Below are 18,537 nucleotides of genomic sequence, written 5' to 3' on the forward strand. Positions count from 1 at the left end.
TAAAATCTAAGGCCATACTAAGTAAAATTACATAATTCAAAATTACATAAATTAAAATTATGACAATCATAAAGAAAAATGCAGCATTATAATATGTATGATCATGCTCAATTTTATGCTAAATCGCCTTTAATTAGCCAATATCGTATATTACTCGGTTTTTACGGATTTGCGTGATTTCAACATTTTATAATCACAAAAATACATAAACTCATATTTATGCATAAGTTATATACCCTAACCTCTTAGGACTCAAAATTTAGTCTTCACTAATAATTTGACCATAATTAACCCATATTTTATAAAATTGTTCATAAATGGACCAAAAATTACAAAAATAAGCCATAAACTTCAAATAAATCACAAAATTTCAAATAAATTCAAAATTTGAAATTTAAATTCATGAACATTCTGGAAAAATACCATGACACTCATAATGTTCAAAATCTTAGGTTAAAAATTTCGAAATTTTTTCGGAAAAACAATGTTGCGGTTTATCGATTTTTAATAAAATAATCATAAAAACATGGAAAAATTATTTTCACTAACTTTTCAATTTTAGATCTGAACAATATAATAAAATGCAACATTAGACGTTTTTCCTAAGTCATAGATTATGTTTTATTAATTTTCCACTAATAATGTCACTATTTATGCTATTTTTCTTCAAAAATCCATAAATCATGCAAAAAGACTTCTTTATAGCCAATTATTTTACACACATCTTGTAAAATTGCATGTGACAATATATTAATTTTCTATGACCAGATTCGAAATTTAACTCATATTAACCTATTTTTCACTTAAATCCGAATTTAATAATGAAAAATTCATTTTTCGAGCATAACAAGTCCAAAAATTATGAAAATTTACAGGTTATCTCAAAATAATATATGTGACAACATATCCAAAAATCAACTTAAAATTCGAAGTATAGCTAATTTTAGACCAAAAATGACATTTTTACTCATAAAATCATATTTAAATGCCATTATTGTAAAATATGAACAATAAAAATCCGAAAAATTAACCAAAATATCCTAAAACATTTTAGGACCAGAAATATTAACATGCATGGATTAATTTCGTGATATATCATAATAACACAAATTTTTACAAGTTTTATATGTTATTCTTATAACTCGGAAAAACTTTTAACCGATTTGCATGCAAATAACCGTGGCTCTTGATACCGATTGAAGGAAATGTAGATTCATATACATACTAACATACTCATATATGTTAAAATTAATTTGTCATAAAATTAAATACGGATTTTATGCATGCAAACAATATAAAAATAGAGGAGAAATCATGTCCTTACATTGGTGATTTCGGTTTAATGGGCACAAGAGAGATCACCTTTCTCTCTTGTTCTTGAGCTTTCCCTTATGGAAGAACAAAGATCCAAGTATAGGATCTCTCCCTAAGCTTAATACCCAAGGCTTTTCTCTTAATTTAATTAATATTACAAGAACTAGTATAATATTAATTAGTAGAAAATTGAACCAAAAATATTTATAAACTCTTAAATATTTCGGTTTTAGAGAGAAGAAGAGGAGGATTTTGTTCTCTCTAGAAATTGTATTTTTGGATGAGTGAATGAATGAAAATAATTTACAACCTTTTGTATATTATTAGGTAAAAATTATGGAGAAACCATCATAGGTTTTGTCTTCTCAAAACCGTGTAAGAGGAGGGCTTTAGGGGAGCCAATGCATGGAAAAATTGTTCTTCACAATAATCAATAGGCTTGCATGGCTAGAGACTAGGGTAATCATCATGCCCTCCACTAATTACAATCAACATATAATTAGCTTAAAAAACCCTCTAATTTTCGGCCCACTTGATAATATGGATTCCATATTATTTTTGTCAATTGTCAATATGTCACATGTCATATGTGACATAAATTTGTTATGTATTTTTAACATATTAAAAATCAACGTATTAATAAAAATACGTCACATACAAAATCGACTTAGTAATTTCATAATTACTTGTGCCAAAATATTTTACCATTTATAAATCACAACAGATTGCATTTATAATAATTCATTCAATTTAATTGTTACATTAAACAATTATTTCATCCGAGTAATTATACAATTCAATTACTCAGACCGTATCTCATTTAATCACATTTCAACTTGATACGTAAATTTTACTTCCAAAAATCGTCCGTCAATTTTCAAGTAATTTAATTAACTCGTAACATTATACGATTAATTAAATAATCAATTAAGAGTGTTGCCCTATAGGTATGACCTAGGGGGTCAACTGATCACCACCGTCGCATCGACAAGTAATGTCAAACTCTAGTCGACCCAATCATTACCGATATATGTTGACCGAGTTAGAACAATATTACTTCCCAATTGTATTCTTTATAATGAGATTTAAACATGTGATCATCATGATCAACAGTCGTGATCGCATTATTGTCGGAGGACACATATTCCAACAAATTGATATGCCTGATAATACCCAAAAAGAGAATGCGGTTTATACACTTGTGGTTAATATAGTTGAACATTTTACCGGAAGATATTCTGATAACAATGAAAATATTAGAACTCTATTACAGAATTTAAGAGGTAAAACTCTTACTGATTTTAGATGGTATAAAGATACTTTTCTCAGTAGGGTAATGGAACTTCCTGAAGCATCTAGTGAACATTGGAAATCTAAATTTTTTGATGGATTACCTTATTTATTTGCTGAAAGGGTTAGAAATAACCTTAGGAATGGTTATACTTCTGTTCCTTATGATAATTATACTTATGGTAGTTTAATAGGAACTTGTATTCCGGAAGGTTTAAATCTTTGTAATGAACTTAAATGGAATCAACAATTAAAGAGACAAAATTTGCTTGAGAAAAACCAATTAGGCGAATTCTGTAATCAATTTGGTATGGATGTACCAATTTATTCTAAAAAGAAAAGAAATAAACAAAATTCCAGTAGAAATTCAAATGAAAATCCTTTCTATAAAAGAAAAAAGAAAAGATATTCACAAGAAAAATTAAATAAAAAAGTTGAAAGGAAAGCTTTAAGAAAGTTGAGTAAGAGGACTCAGAAATATGAGAAGCCAATTATATGTTATAAATGTAATAAAATTGGTCATATAGCAAATAATTGCTGGACTAAGAAAAAAATTTCCAGTCTTGATATAGACGATAGTATTAAAGATAAGTTGTATAAAATGTTTTTAGTAACAGACAATGAGCTTGAAAGTTCTAGCTCAAACTCTAGTAATGAAGTAAAAATTATGGATAATGATTCATATTTATCCGATTCTTCTAAATCTTCAAGTTCAGAATGTGAACCTTGTTCTAGGAATAAACCCTGCATAAAAGAAGAAAATGAGTTTTATACTTTAATATCTCAATTTGAAGATAATCAAATTAATGTTTTAGAATCCCATCAATGGGTTAAAATGTTTCAACATATTAAAGATCCAGAGATAAGGTCAAAGATTATAGATACGTTAAGTGAAGAACCTAGTAGTTCAAATAATCAAGTTTCTTTTTCAAGAAACCAAGAGAATAGTGAACCTTATACTATGAATGAAGTTTATAAATTACTAAAACAACGGAAAACTAGTTTCCAACCTACATCTCTCAAAGATGTTCTTATAGAAATGGAAAATCTAAAAACAGAGATTAAAGATCTTAGTGAACAAGCAAAACAACAAGATATAAGAATCTTGAAATGTTACAGGTTTTGGACCATAATAAAGAATTAAATAATAATTCAGAAAATCAGTTAGAAAACAAATGAGAATTTAATAATTTTGATCCTAAGAATACATCAAAAGAACAAATAATTTCTGTAGAAAATAGGAAAGAATTTTTGCAGACCATAGAATCGGTCATAAGCCAAAAATGGTATATAAAAGTTAATTTAAAAATTAATACTTATTTTAAGAATGATTTGATTGCTCTGATGGACAACGGCGCTGATTTAAATGTTATCCAAGAAGGGTTAATACCTACTACATATTTTCAAAAGACTTCTCATACTCTTTCGCACGCAGGAGGAGAAAAGCTTAATATTGAATTCAAAATTCCTAAGGCTTATATTTGTGTAGTTAATAAATGTATTCCCTCATCTTTTTTACTAGTTAAAGATAAGTTAACTACTCCAATTATACTTGGAACTCCTTTTCTTAATCATCTTTATCCTATAACTTATGTTGATAAACAGAAAATCATTGCTACTTATAAGAAAGAACCAATTACTTTCAAATTTGTTACAAAACCTATTACAAAGATTTTACACCATATTTATGACCATCTAATAAATAAAGAAAAGCAATTGAATTTTTTAAAAAAAGAAGTTATAATATTAACTCTTAATGAAAAATTACAGAATCCTAAATTACAAAATAAAATTACTCTTTTAAGTAATAATTTTGCTACTACAATATGTGGTGATCATCCCTCTGCATTTTGGGATAGAAAAAAACATGTTGTAACTCTTCCTTATGAAGATAGCTTTGATGAAAAGAATATTCCGACCAAAGCAAGACCCTGTCAAATGAACTCTGAATATTTAGGTTTATGTCAAAAAGAAATAGCTTCTTTATTAGAGAAAAAATTAATTACCGCTTCTAAATCACCATGGTCATGTACTGCTTTTTATGTTAATAAACATACTGAGCAAGAAAGAGGAGTCCCTAGACTTGTTATTAATTATAAACCTTTAAATAAGGTATTAAAATGGATTAGATATCCCATACCTAATAAAAAAGATTTATTAGATAGATTATATGAATCTGTTATATTCTCCAAGTTTGATTTAAAATCTGGATATTGGCAAATACAAATTCATCCTAGTGACAGATATAAAACAGCTTTTAATGTTCCTTTTGGACAATATGAATGGAATGTTATGCCATTTGGGTTAAAAAATGCCCCCTCTGAATTTCAAAAGATTATGAATGAAATTTTTAATGACTATACTGACTTTATTATTGTCTATATTGATGATATTTTAGTATTTTTTAAAACTATTGAAATGCATTTTAAGCATTTAGATATTTTCCAAAAAGTTATTATCAGAAATGGGTTAGTAATTTCTAAACCAAAAATGATGCTTTTTCAGAGTAAAGTCAGATTTCTTGGTCACAATATAGAAAAAGGAAGTATTATTCCTATTAATAGAAGTATTGAATTTGGTTCAAAATTTCCTGATGAGATAACTAATAAAACTCAGTTACAAAGACTTTTAGGAAGTCTTAATTATATTTCTCCTTACTATAAGAATATTGCTGAAGATACAGCTATTTTGTATGATAGATTAAAAAAGAATGCAACCCCTTGGACGGATGATCATACTAAAGCCGTTCAAAAGATTAAAGCTAAGATTATATCTTTGCCTTGTTTATCTTTAGCAAATCCCCATTGGGAAAAAATTGTAGAAACTGATGCCTCTGAAAAAGGCTATGGTGGAATATTGAAACAAGTTGACCCTACTAATAAGCAAGAATTACTTGTCAGATTTTACTCAGGAAAATGGAATAAAGCCCAGTGTAATTATGCTACTATAGCTAAGGAAGTTTTAGCTATTGTTAAATGTGTTTTAAAATTTCAAGATGACTTATATAATAAACCTTTTATTATCAAAACTGATTGAAAAGCAGCAAAATATATGTTTACAAAAGATTTCAAGCATGACGTATCAAAGCAAATGTTTGCAAGATGGCAATCTCATTTAGCTCCTTTTGATTTTAAAATTATTTATAAAAAGGGTGAAGATAATAATCTTCCTGATTTTTTAACTAGAGAATACTTATGATCCATATTGCCTAATGATTACTATGCAGATGCTTCCAATACAGAAAGGAGATTCCACTTATAGAGGAAGAGGAAGAGGAAACTCTTCCAGAGGAAGAGGACGAGGATCTAATATCCTTGTTCAATATGGAAATAAAAAGCTTATTGCTATGGAAGTCGGTAATACCGAACTTGCAAAAAATCAACAGAATCTGGATAAATCTGGATTTTCATATTCATCAGTAGTCCAAACTACTACCAATAAAGAAGATGAAATGCTTCTTAATAATAAAGAAGAAAGAGTAATACTCTTGTTAAGCAAATATGATGAAAAATGGGAAAATAATCTCTGGTACCTTCATAAAAGATATCTTGGAGGAATGGGTTATACCCAGGAAACATATAAACATCGAATTTTCTATGAGAAGATTCTGAAAGCTAATGAATGTACTGTTCAAGATTTTACAAATAATGCAGATAAAGAGAATTATAAGTTCTCTAAAATTATTATTGGAAAAATATTGTCCATGACTGATTGGGGTATATCTCCCTTTTCAGAAAAATCACTTACAGTGAGAAATACTCAAATGAAATACAATTGTTGGGATTATATCAAAGCATTTGATAAAGCATTTTTGTACGAAAATGAATTTTTAAGCCATACTTGGTTTATTAAACTTATGATTGATAACCATGATATTCCTATGTGGTTTATTAAATGGTGGAATTTTTATGGTACTAGTCCAGAAATTCTTCCAAAACTTTTTGAAGACTATTTTACTAAATGGCAAGAGGTTAAACCTGACACTCAGGATTATATTCCTGAAAACATGAAATTCTTTCTAGAATTCTCTATTCCGTGGATTTGGAGAGCTGCTCCAATTACTGGTTATACCCAGGGACTTTTCTGTCTCAAATATCGGTCATATTCTAAGTTCTGGGAAAGAATGCTTGATAAAATTAAAGAAGGAGAGCTTCTTTCGACTCCTACTATTAACTTATTAAAGGGGAAGATTAGCTCTTATTTAAATCTCAAAGAGCAAGCAGATATGAAGCAGAAAGGGAAGGAGATTGATGCTACTTTAAGTCTTTGGGCCAATGAATCCGCTGATATTCAAGAATTTACTGAAGAAGAAATTAAAGAAGCTTATCAGAAAGCCCTATTAAAAACTCTTAAAAAGAAAAGAGATGCAGATAAAGCATCCACATCTGACACATCAATGGCCTCAATTCATAGCCAGTCTTCTTTCAACAATCTTATGCAAGATGTTCAAGATCCCTATGAAGATATTATACTTCAGCATAATGATGACGCTTAGGCATCCAGATGGATAGAAAATACAAAAGGATCACTCTAGAATAGCCGGCTTAAGGACAGATGTCTAGGACAGGTGTCCAGTACTGTTTTAGCTTTATCTTTTATAAAGATACTTTTGTAAAAGCATTAATAATGCCGTCGACAATGATGTAAGCGCTTACGCGTATTTATTTGTCTTTTCACTTTTCCTCTGCCTATATAAAGAGGACTTGTATCATAGTTGAAGGCATCGGGTTTTCTAGCAAGCCTTCTCTGCCTTGTCTCTAAAAACTCTCGTGTAAAATATTTCCCTAAATAAATTATCTTCTGCTGAGCACCTCCTATAGCTTGTAAGTATTTTATTTTTACTTTTGAATTTTTATTTTTATTTCTTATTTAAAGTCTAAGGATGAGCCTTCTAGGCTAATCCTTTGTATTGAACTATGACTGCCTAAACTAATGATTATCTAAGCTCCATGCTTCTTATACTTATTGTGGTGATGGTGCTTTTATACTCTGGCTGTATATAACAGATAGTTTAAACTTGGATCACTATTGTTACGAGTTCATGGGATCGTCCTGTTGCCCGTTTTGCCTGGATCTGGCGTGTTTAGGGCGTTTGGAGTGGTCATTAAGCTGTAACAATATTAACCTTTAAGTTTTGTAAAATTGCTATCTGGGCCTGGGTATTAAGAGCTCCCCGATTTATTATTATTATTATCATTATTATCATTATTATTATTATTATTATTATTATTATTATTATTATTATTATTATTATTATTATTATTATTATTATTATTATTATTATTATTATTATTATTATTATTATTATTATTATTATTATTATTATTATTATTATTATTATTATTATTATTATTATTATTATTATTATTATTATTATTATTATTATTATTATTATTATTATTATTATTATTATTATTATTATTATTATTATTATTATTATTATTATTATTATTATTATTATTATTATTATTATTATTATTATTATTATTATTATTATTATTATTATTATTATTATTATTATTATTATTATCATTATTGTTATTATCGTTATTGTCATTATTGTCATTATTGTCATTATTGTTATTATTATTATTATTATTATTATTATTATTATTATTATTATTATTATTATTATTATTATTATTATTATTATTATTATTATTATTATTATTACTTTTTTTATTTTTATTATTATGGGCGCAACTTTCATTAAAATGAAAATGAAAATTTACATGAAATTGGTGGGGAGCCGAGAGACAATCTGGGCTCCCACACCCTTAGCAATAGCAAAGCTAAGTCTAGTAAAAATGTAAGCGGCCACCCAAGCCCCCGCATCCTGAGATATCGAGAATTTCTGGATCCGCTTGAGCAAGGCAACAGCATCCGAACCCAGCTCCCCAAGTGAAGAGAAAGAGAAAGGAAGGAAACCATAACCCGCTGCCGCACACAAGTCCCCGTACTTAGCACACTTACGCTAAGTAGCATCAGCGACAACCCGGCCAGGCACAAAATCCGTCATCCCAGTCTGAGTCAAAGGAGAAGACCCAGTCAAGTCAACGCACACATCTCGCCCTCTGTCCCAAGAATAAAGCAGCAAATCCGCAGGACGAAGAGAGCCACCATGCCCATCAACCAAACCGATATCAACCTCCTTTCCCGCAGTAATACCAGATCTATAACAGATGTCGAAAAGAGTGTGCCGGACAAGGTTATGTTGATGTTTAACGCCCACAGTACCAGCACAAGAAACAACATGGTCCCCAAAAACATCCTCAGAAAAAACCTGAAAGCAAGCAGGATAGGGCCTAGATACCGTGAATAACGGAACACCCAGACGATACCCAAGCACACAACGGTAAGTCCTCCCGTTCATAGTCTGACCCAACCCCGAGATAGGAACCGCACGTAACCAATCAGAGAAGTAAGACCCTTGCTGAGACTGCCATAAAGCAAGCTGGCGTGGTGTCAAAGAGAAAACAGACTCTGAGGCAGCAACAACCGTCGCGAAATAAATGTCTGCCAATTTCTTCATAAGTTTGGGGGCAGCAATTTCACTAGAGTTACCTAAGATACCAGAACCTGTAGTCACAGTAAACACCCGTGCGGCATCATCAAAAGCAGGACCAGCAGCTACAATACCAGAAGGGCGAGGAGCTTAGCACGCAAAAAAAGCGGATCGCAAACGGGACGAAATAAAAGCATAGAATAAAACATCTCCCGCCGCATAGACACCAAGACCACCAAGGTGAAAAGGGAAAGTAGCAAGGTGCCACTGCCAATCCCCAAAATCCGGCCCAGACGCGGTGACAATACATTCCAAGCTGGAACGAAGAGCGACATCAAAAGGAAGATGGACTGGCCTAAAAACACTAGGGGAGCAAGTACGAAGTGAGAAATAGAGCTTAGAAATACCAGTACAAGCTCGAAGCAGAAGCAACTCACACTACGGGTCCTCAATCCTCGTAACCAAGTCCATTAGCTCAATGGTCTTAGTCACTCTCTTCGCCACAATCTCACTGCTAAAACCAGGACAAGTACTGACAGGTCCACCCAAAACTGTAACACCACGCAATGGCCGATAATTAGAAGGGGGGAAAACCCCAAGAAGCCAACTCCGAGGATCCTCAACAGGCCAAAAGACCTCCGTCTTGGAGACATTAAGATGTAGTCCAAAACGAGGGCCATCCACCATAATCAAGTCCAAAACCTTCCCCACCTCCAAAGTATCACCCACGATGGTGCCATCATCTAAGTACCACGCATGCAAAGTGAGGTCAAAAGTGTCCCGGATCTTGCAAACTAAAGGATGCAAAACCAAAGCGAAAAGCAAAGGGTCCAACGGATCACCCTACTGAACACCCTGACATGACCACATGCAGTGCTCCCCATAAAAAAGACGGTCATGACTGGAATAACAAAACTCCACCCAACGGGATAGAGTCGGGCAACGACGGCGGACCTCCTGAAGCATGGTCGAACGATCAACAAGGTTGAACGCATTTTGGAAATCAACCAGCAACATAGAAAGCCCCACCTGAGCCCCCCGAGCCTCAATGAGCCGGTTCAAGGCATGCAAGATAGCCTCTCCTCCACCGGACACACCCACCCCGAACTGAAGCCCATCAAAATAAGAAGATAAAGACGGACCAACCATAGAAGCACCAACCTTAGAGACAAGCCGTCTCCAGACCGTACCAACAGCAATAGGACGAACCCCACCAGCCGTTTTAACGAGTGGTGTGAGAGGGGCGCTGGCAATGTACTCACCCAGAGGAAGAGGACACCGGCCCTCAAGAAAAAGATTAACCACCCGAGTAATAAAAGTGATCAAATCATCAGAGATAGCCACAGCAGCGCCACTCAAACAGTCCATAAGGTGCTGGGCACGAAAACCATCCCTCCCACAGGAAGTACCACGTGGGAAGCTCCGAATCATATCCAGGACCACAGGCGAAGAGGCAACCAAAGGATGATGATCCCCAGACAAAGGAGGCGGGGCGACAGGATGCTTCTCACGCAGGGCCACAAGAGTGGCATCGGAGTAGGGGGCAACCCCAGAGGAAGAAAGCACCTGGACAGCAGCAGTATAGTGGCCATCACAAATCTTCCGCCGACATTGGCGGAGGTTAAGCTCACTCAAATCCAGATCCTCATCCACAGTAAATGAAGATGGACCCTCATCAAAACACTCCTACAACAACTGCAAACCCCCCAGGTGCCCCCCAAGCAAGGATAGCCGTGACAATACTCTCCTCCTGATGCTGACGCCGAATAGCAGTCCGACACTCATGATTACTCCGAGGAGCGAAAGTCCTAAGCAAACAAAGTGGTAGAACAAGCAAACGAACCCAGTGGGAGAGATCACTAGGGGAATCAAACACCTCATCCAAGGCCCCTTTCAAAGCCCGAGCAAACCCAAGACGGCACTTAGGAGGAATGGATTTCACGGTGTAAAGGCCTAAAGACAATAAACGATCCAGGGAAGATATAGACCACTGAACGAGCTCTACACTATCATAAGAAGAAACCGAAGTATAAGGAGCCAAAGGTCTCGGAATACCACGAATATGGAAGGTGTAGAGGCCATCAACACACTCTGGATGCATCACAATATCACCCCGACTATGCCGACAACTAGCTCTAATAGTACGGGTTTTAAAACACACCCCACACAACCAGAGCCCCATCCGTCTCAAAGAACTCTCGACATTGGAATAAACAGTCAAACTATTAGTAAGAGTCTGACGCGTAAGGTCCAACGCACCATCATGATAATATCGGTCCTGTAAATGTTTCTGCCAAGCCGCCTCATCCAGGCCCTTACCGAAACCATCTCGACACGCATGAATACCCGAAAAAGGACAATGGTACCGTACTAGCTCAGGCATGAAAGGACAACAAAACCCAACACCCTTCCACGCACACAACGGCGTTCAACAGCCGTGGACCACCACCAACAAACCACACCGTAGCTGTTGACAAACGGCCCAACACCCACACAACCCGAAACTCCACACCACGCAAACCGCAACACCCACTACAACCTGAACCCACCCACACAAAGGCAGTGGCAGAGGCGGCAGTAGCCGGTCACAGGCTGAAGCACCGGACCACCGCAGCAAAGCAACAAACAACTTGAATAAAAACAGGAAAAAAAATGAGAAGAAACCGAGCACTCACCGGTGGAAGGAAAGTAGTGCCGTCAGCCACCACCAAAATGACCGGCGACTTGAGGTTTGATGGCCAACTGGTGATGGCGCAAGGTCGACAAAGGTCGCAAAGCCGGCGACAATTATCCCTGAAAGACGATTCACCGCACGCAATTCCTTCACAACCCAGAACCACCGTATGAACAAGCCACAACAACTGCCCCTCACCGGCAACGTGAGGTCTAAAGGTCGACGTAGGGTGGTTGTTGGCAGCCAACTGCAGAAGAGTAACCCAGAAAACCGAAGCCCTAACCCAAAAACGACAATAAACACGATGCCCTAAACCCAAGATTGCAACCCTAAACAGCCGCTAACACCAAAAACGCCGATGAAGAGATGGCCGGCGTGAGATGGCGACGGAGAAAGGAGCGGCAGTGGCAGCGGCAGGCAGGATCATGATATCAAATTTAGAAATCTTAATTATTATTATTATTATTATTATTATTATTATTATTTTTTTTTTTTTTGTTTTTTGCAAGAAATTATAGTCCCATTTTATTCATCCATCAAGGGCAAAAAAATAAGACAAGATTTCCAACAAAGAAATAACCCCTAGAGCACATCAAAGAACTAAGTACTATTTAGTCCTTGAACAGCTCTATCATATTGGGCACAACTAGTGTTGTGCAGAACCTGAACACTAATCTGAAATTTAATTGTCCGCAAAAGCTTATCAACAGGTCTCTCAATCCCCTGAAACAACCTGATATTCCGTTCAGACCAGAGGTGATAGCAAGCAGCAGCAAGACAGCTGCGAAACCAACCATTCTTCCAATGCCTTATATGCTTCCTGTGCAGGCTCCATACGAGTTCATTTTTAAAGTCTGTACTGTGATGAGGCAAACCTAGCCAGTGGAGAATCCTCTCCCAGAGAGTCTTAGAAAAGGAGCAGCTAAAGAAGAGGTGAGAATAAGATTCATTGGCAGCTTTGTAGAGCACACATCTGTTAATGATAAAAAGTCCTCTGGTGGTAAGGTTATCCATAGTGGTCAAATGTCCCTGCATTGCCAGGGAGGTAATGATGCGATGGCTAGGGATAATATAGGTGTGCTTTAAAGTAGGAGCCCAAGGATGAGGTATGGAAGGCCCCTTAAACCAAGTATAAGCGTTGGCAAGACAAAATTTACCACCATGAATCCATGATTGGTAAAGAGAAATAGCTGCAGTAGGAGTGCCAGTCCTCAGAATCATTTTATTTTTAACAACAATAATGCTCCTGAAGCTTTCAGAATGATAGTGTTTACTTTGCACCTCCCAAATGTTAGTGTTAGGGAAGTTATAGGCTTTATTCCAGGAGAACCAGAGTCCAGATTGTTGAGTATCAAGAGTCCAAAGCTTTTTAGCAAGGACAACTTTGTTCCAAGAGAGAATTTCCTTGATTCCAAAACCACCATTTTCCCAAGGAGAGCATACCTTCCTCCAGCCATGAAAGCTTAATCTGTTACTCTCACCATCATTTTGCCAGAAATTTTTTTTGCACAGTTTATTGATGGTTTTGATAATGTTTTTAGGGAGGAGAGCATTTGCACACCAGAAATTTGTGATCCCAAAAATAACAGAAGTCAGGAGCTGTACTTTCCCAGCATAAGAGAAAAATCTGGTAGACTAATGCTGAAAATGAGCCTGAATTTTGTTGATAAAGACACCATAAGTATCGGTATGGATTCTGGCATTATCCAGGGGTAAACCCAAATGTCGAAAGGGGAAAGTGCCCTCAGAAAATCCAGTGACATTTAAGATTTGAGCTTTAACAACAGATGAAACTCCACCAAAGTATATATCAGTTTTATAAATATTAGCAGATAAACCTGACCAGCTAGAGAAATCCTTGAGAGTGTGAAGAACAACAGTGACAGAGGGTACATCACCCCGAGTGAAGATCATTAAATCATCCGCAAAAATAAGGTGAGTAAGTCCAAGTTTAGCACATTTTGGATGATGAGAGACATTAGGTTTAGAACAAAGAGTCTTTAAATACCTAGAAAGCAGTTCCATACTGAGCACAAAGAGGTAAGGAGAGAGTGGGTCACCTTGTCTAAGTTCACTCTCTCCCTTGAAAAAACCATGCACATAACCATTCAGCTTTAATTGTGATGTGGCAACTTTTAATGTGACATGACAAAAAAAAGTGACATCAATTACCAATTTATGAAAATTAAAAAATATAAGTTAAAAAAATTAAGGTATAAACACAAAAAAGAAAGAAAAAATATGGTAAACTATTGATCTCTTCTCATAATTTTTGTTATTTATTTACCTTATTTATTTAACCATTATTTCATTTATTTAATGAAATGGCCTTTTTAACTTTCCTTTCATCATCACTATATATACTCAATAGTTATGTACCATATTTTTATTTTCCTTTCATTCATAAAATTTGAGAGAATTAGTAATAGAATTTTTACTATTATATTCACCCTAATTTTCAATTTTATTCAAAAAATAGCACCTAAAGTAAACATAGAAAAGTAAATTAATTGTTTTGTTTTTTATTGTTCTTATGTTTTGTATTAATTTGTTATTATTATTTTTGTTTGAATTAATATTGCATGGGAATGAATTTTCAACTTTATTCAAAATTAAGGTATAAATTAAACAGAAAAAAAAAAGAAAAAAATATTGTAAACTATTGACCTCCTCTCATAAATTTGTTATTTATTTACATTATTTATTTAACCATTATTTCCTTTATTTAATGAAATGACCTTTTAACTTTCCTTTCATCATTACTATTTATACTCAGTAGTTATGTACCATATTTTTTATTTTTCTTTCATTCATAAAATTTGAGAGAATTAGTAATAGAATTTTCCATATATATAACTATTATATTCACCATAATTTTCAATTTTATTCAAAAAAATAGCACCTAAAGTATACATAGAAAAGTAAATTAATTGTTTCATTTTTATTATTTATATGTTTTGTATTAATTTGTTATTATTTTTTGTGTTTGTATTAATATTGCAGGAGAATGAATTTCCAACTTTATTCAAAAAATTGGTAGGTAAGGTATAGCTAAAGAACTAAATTAATTATTTCGCCTTTTGTTTTTATTATATTTTGAATTAATAAGAATATTATTATTTATTTATTTGTGTTTATATTAATATTGCAGGAGAATGAATTTTCAAATTTATTCAAAAAATTGGTAGGCAAAGTATACATAGAGAACTAAATTAATTGTTTCACTTTATATTTTTGTTATATTTTGAATTAATTAGAATTTTATTAGTTTTTTTTGTATGTTTGTATTAATATTATAGGAGGATGACATATTCACGTATCAATAACAATGCGCGAGATTTGAAATAATGGCTATGGATCTTCTTTATAGATTTTTACTTTGTTTCAATGACTTTCACTTTTGTCGGTTTTTTTTTTTTTTTTTTTTTTTTTTCTATAATGGTGTATTTGAAATATCAAATGATAGCAAAAATCTTTAATAAGTTGTTGACATGTTGTTACATTATTGTCCTTCACCCTTTCCTACACTTTAGTCTCCTTTATAACACTTATGTTCTATTTTCATTTTGTCAAATAGGTTACAAATCAAACTGCTACCCAAACTGTTAAAGTACGATGCACATATGTCAATTTGATCTTATCATAGTGTTATAATACTGCATAATAAATGCTATGTTTAATTAGTTAGAAACCGATTCTTATTCTCCAATTCATTGTTCCAATTTCAATGCTTCCAGGCCTTTAAATCATTTTTTTTTGTTTTTCATCAAATATACTATTCTGTAACTCACAATATTTTTTGGATAAATAATTTTTTTTTGAATGATATGTTTATATTTTATTTTCTCATGAATTAGGAAAGGCTAATATTTCGTATGAAGTATAATAGTATTGTTTTGATTATAATTCATGTCACATGAATTCGCCATATCATATTAAAAATATGCAACATCACATTTAAATATGTCACGTCACATTAAATTTTAATCTAGGTGACTTTTTGGATCCTACGCGACTTTGTCTAGGTGGCGTTTATTTTAGAGTTGTTCAAATGCGGGCTTGGGCCGGACTATGAAGGAAAAAGTTGCCCTTAAGACCTTAGTGGGTGGGTCGGGCCTTAATTATGGGTCAATTATTCTTGCCCTTGCCCGCCCTTTAGTCAAAAGTCGGGCGGCCCATGGGCTAATGGGCCGTAACACGAAACTTCAATTTAGATGTTTTATTAATTAAAATATATAAGGCTACCCAATATATAAATATTTTCGTTATATTTTAACCGTTATAGTTTACCTATTATTTTAGCGTTCCTCTTCCATATAAAATTGAGACAATTTTCTTTGAAAATGTCTTTTTTTTAGAGTAAAAGTAAAGGATTTAAATAATAAACGGGCCTATTGGGCCGGTCCACGGGATTTTCTTGTTGTCCATACTCGCCCATTTAACTTGGCGGGCTGGGCTTGGCCCGCCCTCTTAATTTTTCAGGTAAAAAAATACTTGTCTAAGCCCACGTAATAAGCGGGCTGGACGGCCGGGCCTAATTGGCGGGATGACCCATGAACAACTATAGTTTATTTGTCATTTTAGGGTAGCCTTTTAATTATATTTTATAGATTAAACAAATGATTGAGAGAGAGGGACTACTCTATATAAGTTATTCACAAATGAAACACTTAAACACAATCAATTATTAACGATCCCGTGATTTTCACGGGCTCCAAAACTAGTTGATAATTAAAAAGAGATTACAACTTTTATTGAAGGAAATTAAAGGGAGAAATATTAGGGTTCTTGTTACAATAATGAGAGACTAATTTTCTAATCTAATTGAGAGAGTAGCATAATCTAAGGTAGTCTAATTTCTAATCTCCAATGTAGTGTCTAATGTTAATGAGAGTGTCTTTTTATACTAGTCTAGTAATCTAATAATAATAATAATAATAATAATAATAATAATAATAATAATAATAATAATAATAATAATAATAATAATAATAATAATAATAATAATAATAATAATAATAATAATAATAATAATAATAATAATAATAATGATAATACTAATATTAATAATAATAACAAAAAATATTAATATTAATAATACTAAACCTAAGAAGTAACTAATCGACACTTTACAAAACAAAAAGGGAAGGGGGAGATTAATTAAATAAAATAAAAATAAAAAAGGCGAGGGGAAATGATGGCAGGAGCAAGACGCAGTAAAGAGTCATCTGCCGGGAAACCGGCCGCCGTTCAGGGCACCGGCTGCGAGATCATTGAATAAAAGAGTAGAAATAGGATGGGGTATGTTGTATGCCGGTTGACCGGTAGAAGGTGTACCGGTAGGGAGAACAGAAATTGATGCGATATGTTGGTTTTAGTGCTGTGTGTCGGGTAGTCAGCTGCCGGTGCTATGACCGATAGCGAGACTTTCACAAAAAAGGAGCAAAATATGGTGTGTGGCTACCGGTAAGCCGGCATGGAGGACATGATTGAAATATGATGCGGGTTGGTAACGGAGATGATGGCAATGATGCTGGACTATTGATGCAGGTGTGCGATATGGGCGAGGATGATGGTGACGTAGGTAAGGGGGCTGTTGTATGGCGAGGTCATGGTGAATTGGTGTGGGTTTGTGGTTGTGTTGCTGTTGTCGTTGCTGGTGATTATGGTGGATGAAGGTGATGAAGATGAAAGGTGGGGGAAGCTATGGAGAATGATGATGATGATGTCGTGGTGAATGGTGGTAGAGGAGCAGGTCGTGGTTGCGGGTTAAGCTAGTTGTGGACACGGGGGCCCACGGGGGGCGTTTGGGAACAATCGTTTGCATTTGTGGAGTCGCCACCAATTTTTATGGGAAATTGGAACCGTTCGAATACCTCGTGTCATGTCAAGACACAAAGTAGTGACACGAACACTAAGAGCTCGTTACCCTTAGCATTTTATGTCTAGAATGACTCTCGTGGATGCCAATGAACATGGATGTTCACAGAGATCTGGAGTAAGGGGTGAGGGTACGTATTAGGAAGTCCTTTTACTGAACACCTAATCCCGCCCGCCTCGATAGCGGCCTCTACTAATGATTAGGGAAATCGTTCGTATTTGATATGTTGTCGATTATATGTATGCAATGCAACATCCAATATTTTAATCCTAACATGTGAATTAATACTAAGTCGGTGAACATGTAATTTAACATACAATTGGGTCAAAGTTGAAAGTTAGATTAATTACATGTGAAGAACAAGTAAATAAATCATCCAAAAATAAATAATATTAAATAAATAACGATAATTAAAATTACAATAAATAAATTACAATGAATTACAATGATTTAATTGATTTACGTCAAAAATACATTTAAGACGGACGATTTGAGAAAAACAAAGGAAAATAAATAAGGTTAGAAAATATGGACAGATTAGGGGTGATATTACGGCTTGTAGTCGATTAATTACGTAATTAAAGGATTTAGGTCAAAGCAAGAACGGAAGTTCAGAGACAGAACTCATCCCAGAACAGGCGCAGCATTGCTGCATCCCTTGGAAGAGGCACAGCTTTCACTGCGTCTGTTCCTGAGGTGAGTTCTGACTGTGAAGTCAGAACTGCAAGTTGTTAGTGTTCATTGGTGTGTTTAATGATTGATTATCGATATACGACTCAAGTCAAAGTGATTTAGCATGTTAATTATGTATGGAACCGTCCTAAAACCGATAAACACGAATTAAAACGGATTAAAACTAATTAAAACGAGTTA

At 34.2% G+C, this 18,537-nt stretch overlaps 1 protein-coding gene across 1 annotated transcript; it reads right to left on the bottom strand.

Moving 5' to 3' along the window:
* Positions 1–12,383: 12,383 nt before the first annotated feature.
* Positions 12,384–13,808, bottom strand: LOC141619963 (uncharacterized). The gene is made up of 2 exons (XM_074436958.1): positions 13,458–13,808; positions 12,384–13,382 (listed from the first exon to the last, which is right to left on the bottom strand). Exons 1-2 carry the CDS (start codon positions 13,806–13,808, stop codon positions 12,384–12,386), a joined length of 1,350 nt encoding a protein of 449 aa, XP_074293059.1.
* Between the last annotated feature and the right edge of the window lie 4,729 nt (positions 13,809–18,537).

This window comes from Silene latifolia, chromosome X, assembly GCF_048544455.1.
Source record: "Silene latifolia isolate original U9 population chromosome X, ASM4854445v1, whole genome shotgun sequence".
NCBI classification, from domain to species: Eukaryota; Viridiplantae; Streptophyta; class Magnoliopsida; order Caryophyllales; family Caryophyllaceae; genus Silene; species Silene latifolia.

Coding starts and splice junctions, on each gene's coding strand:
- LOC141619963 (XM_074436958.1), bottom strand. CDS start 13,808: ATGGAACTGCTTTCTAGGTATTTAAAGACTCTTTGTTCTAAACCTAAT. Junction 13,383..13,457: donor TCCATACCGATACTTATGGT/GTCTTTATCAAC, acceptor GGGAAAGTACAG/CTCCTGACTTCTGTTATTTT.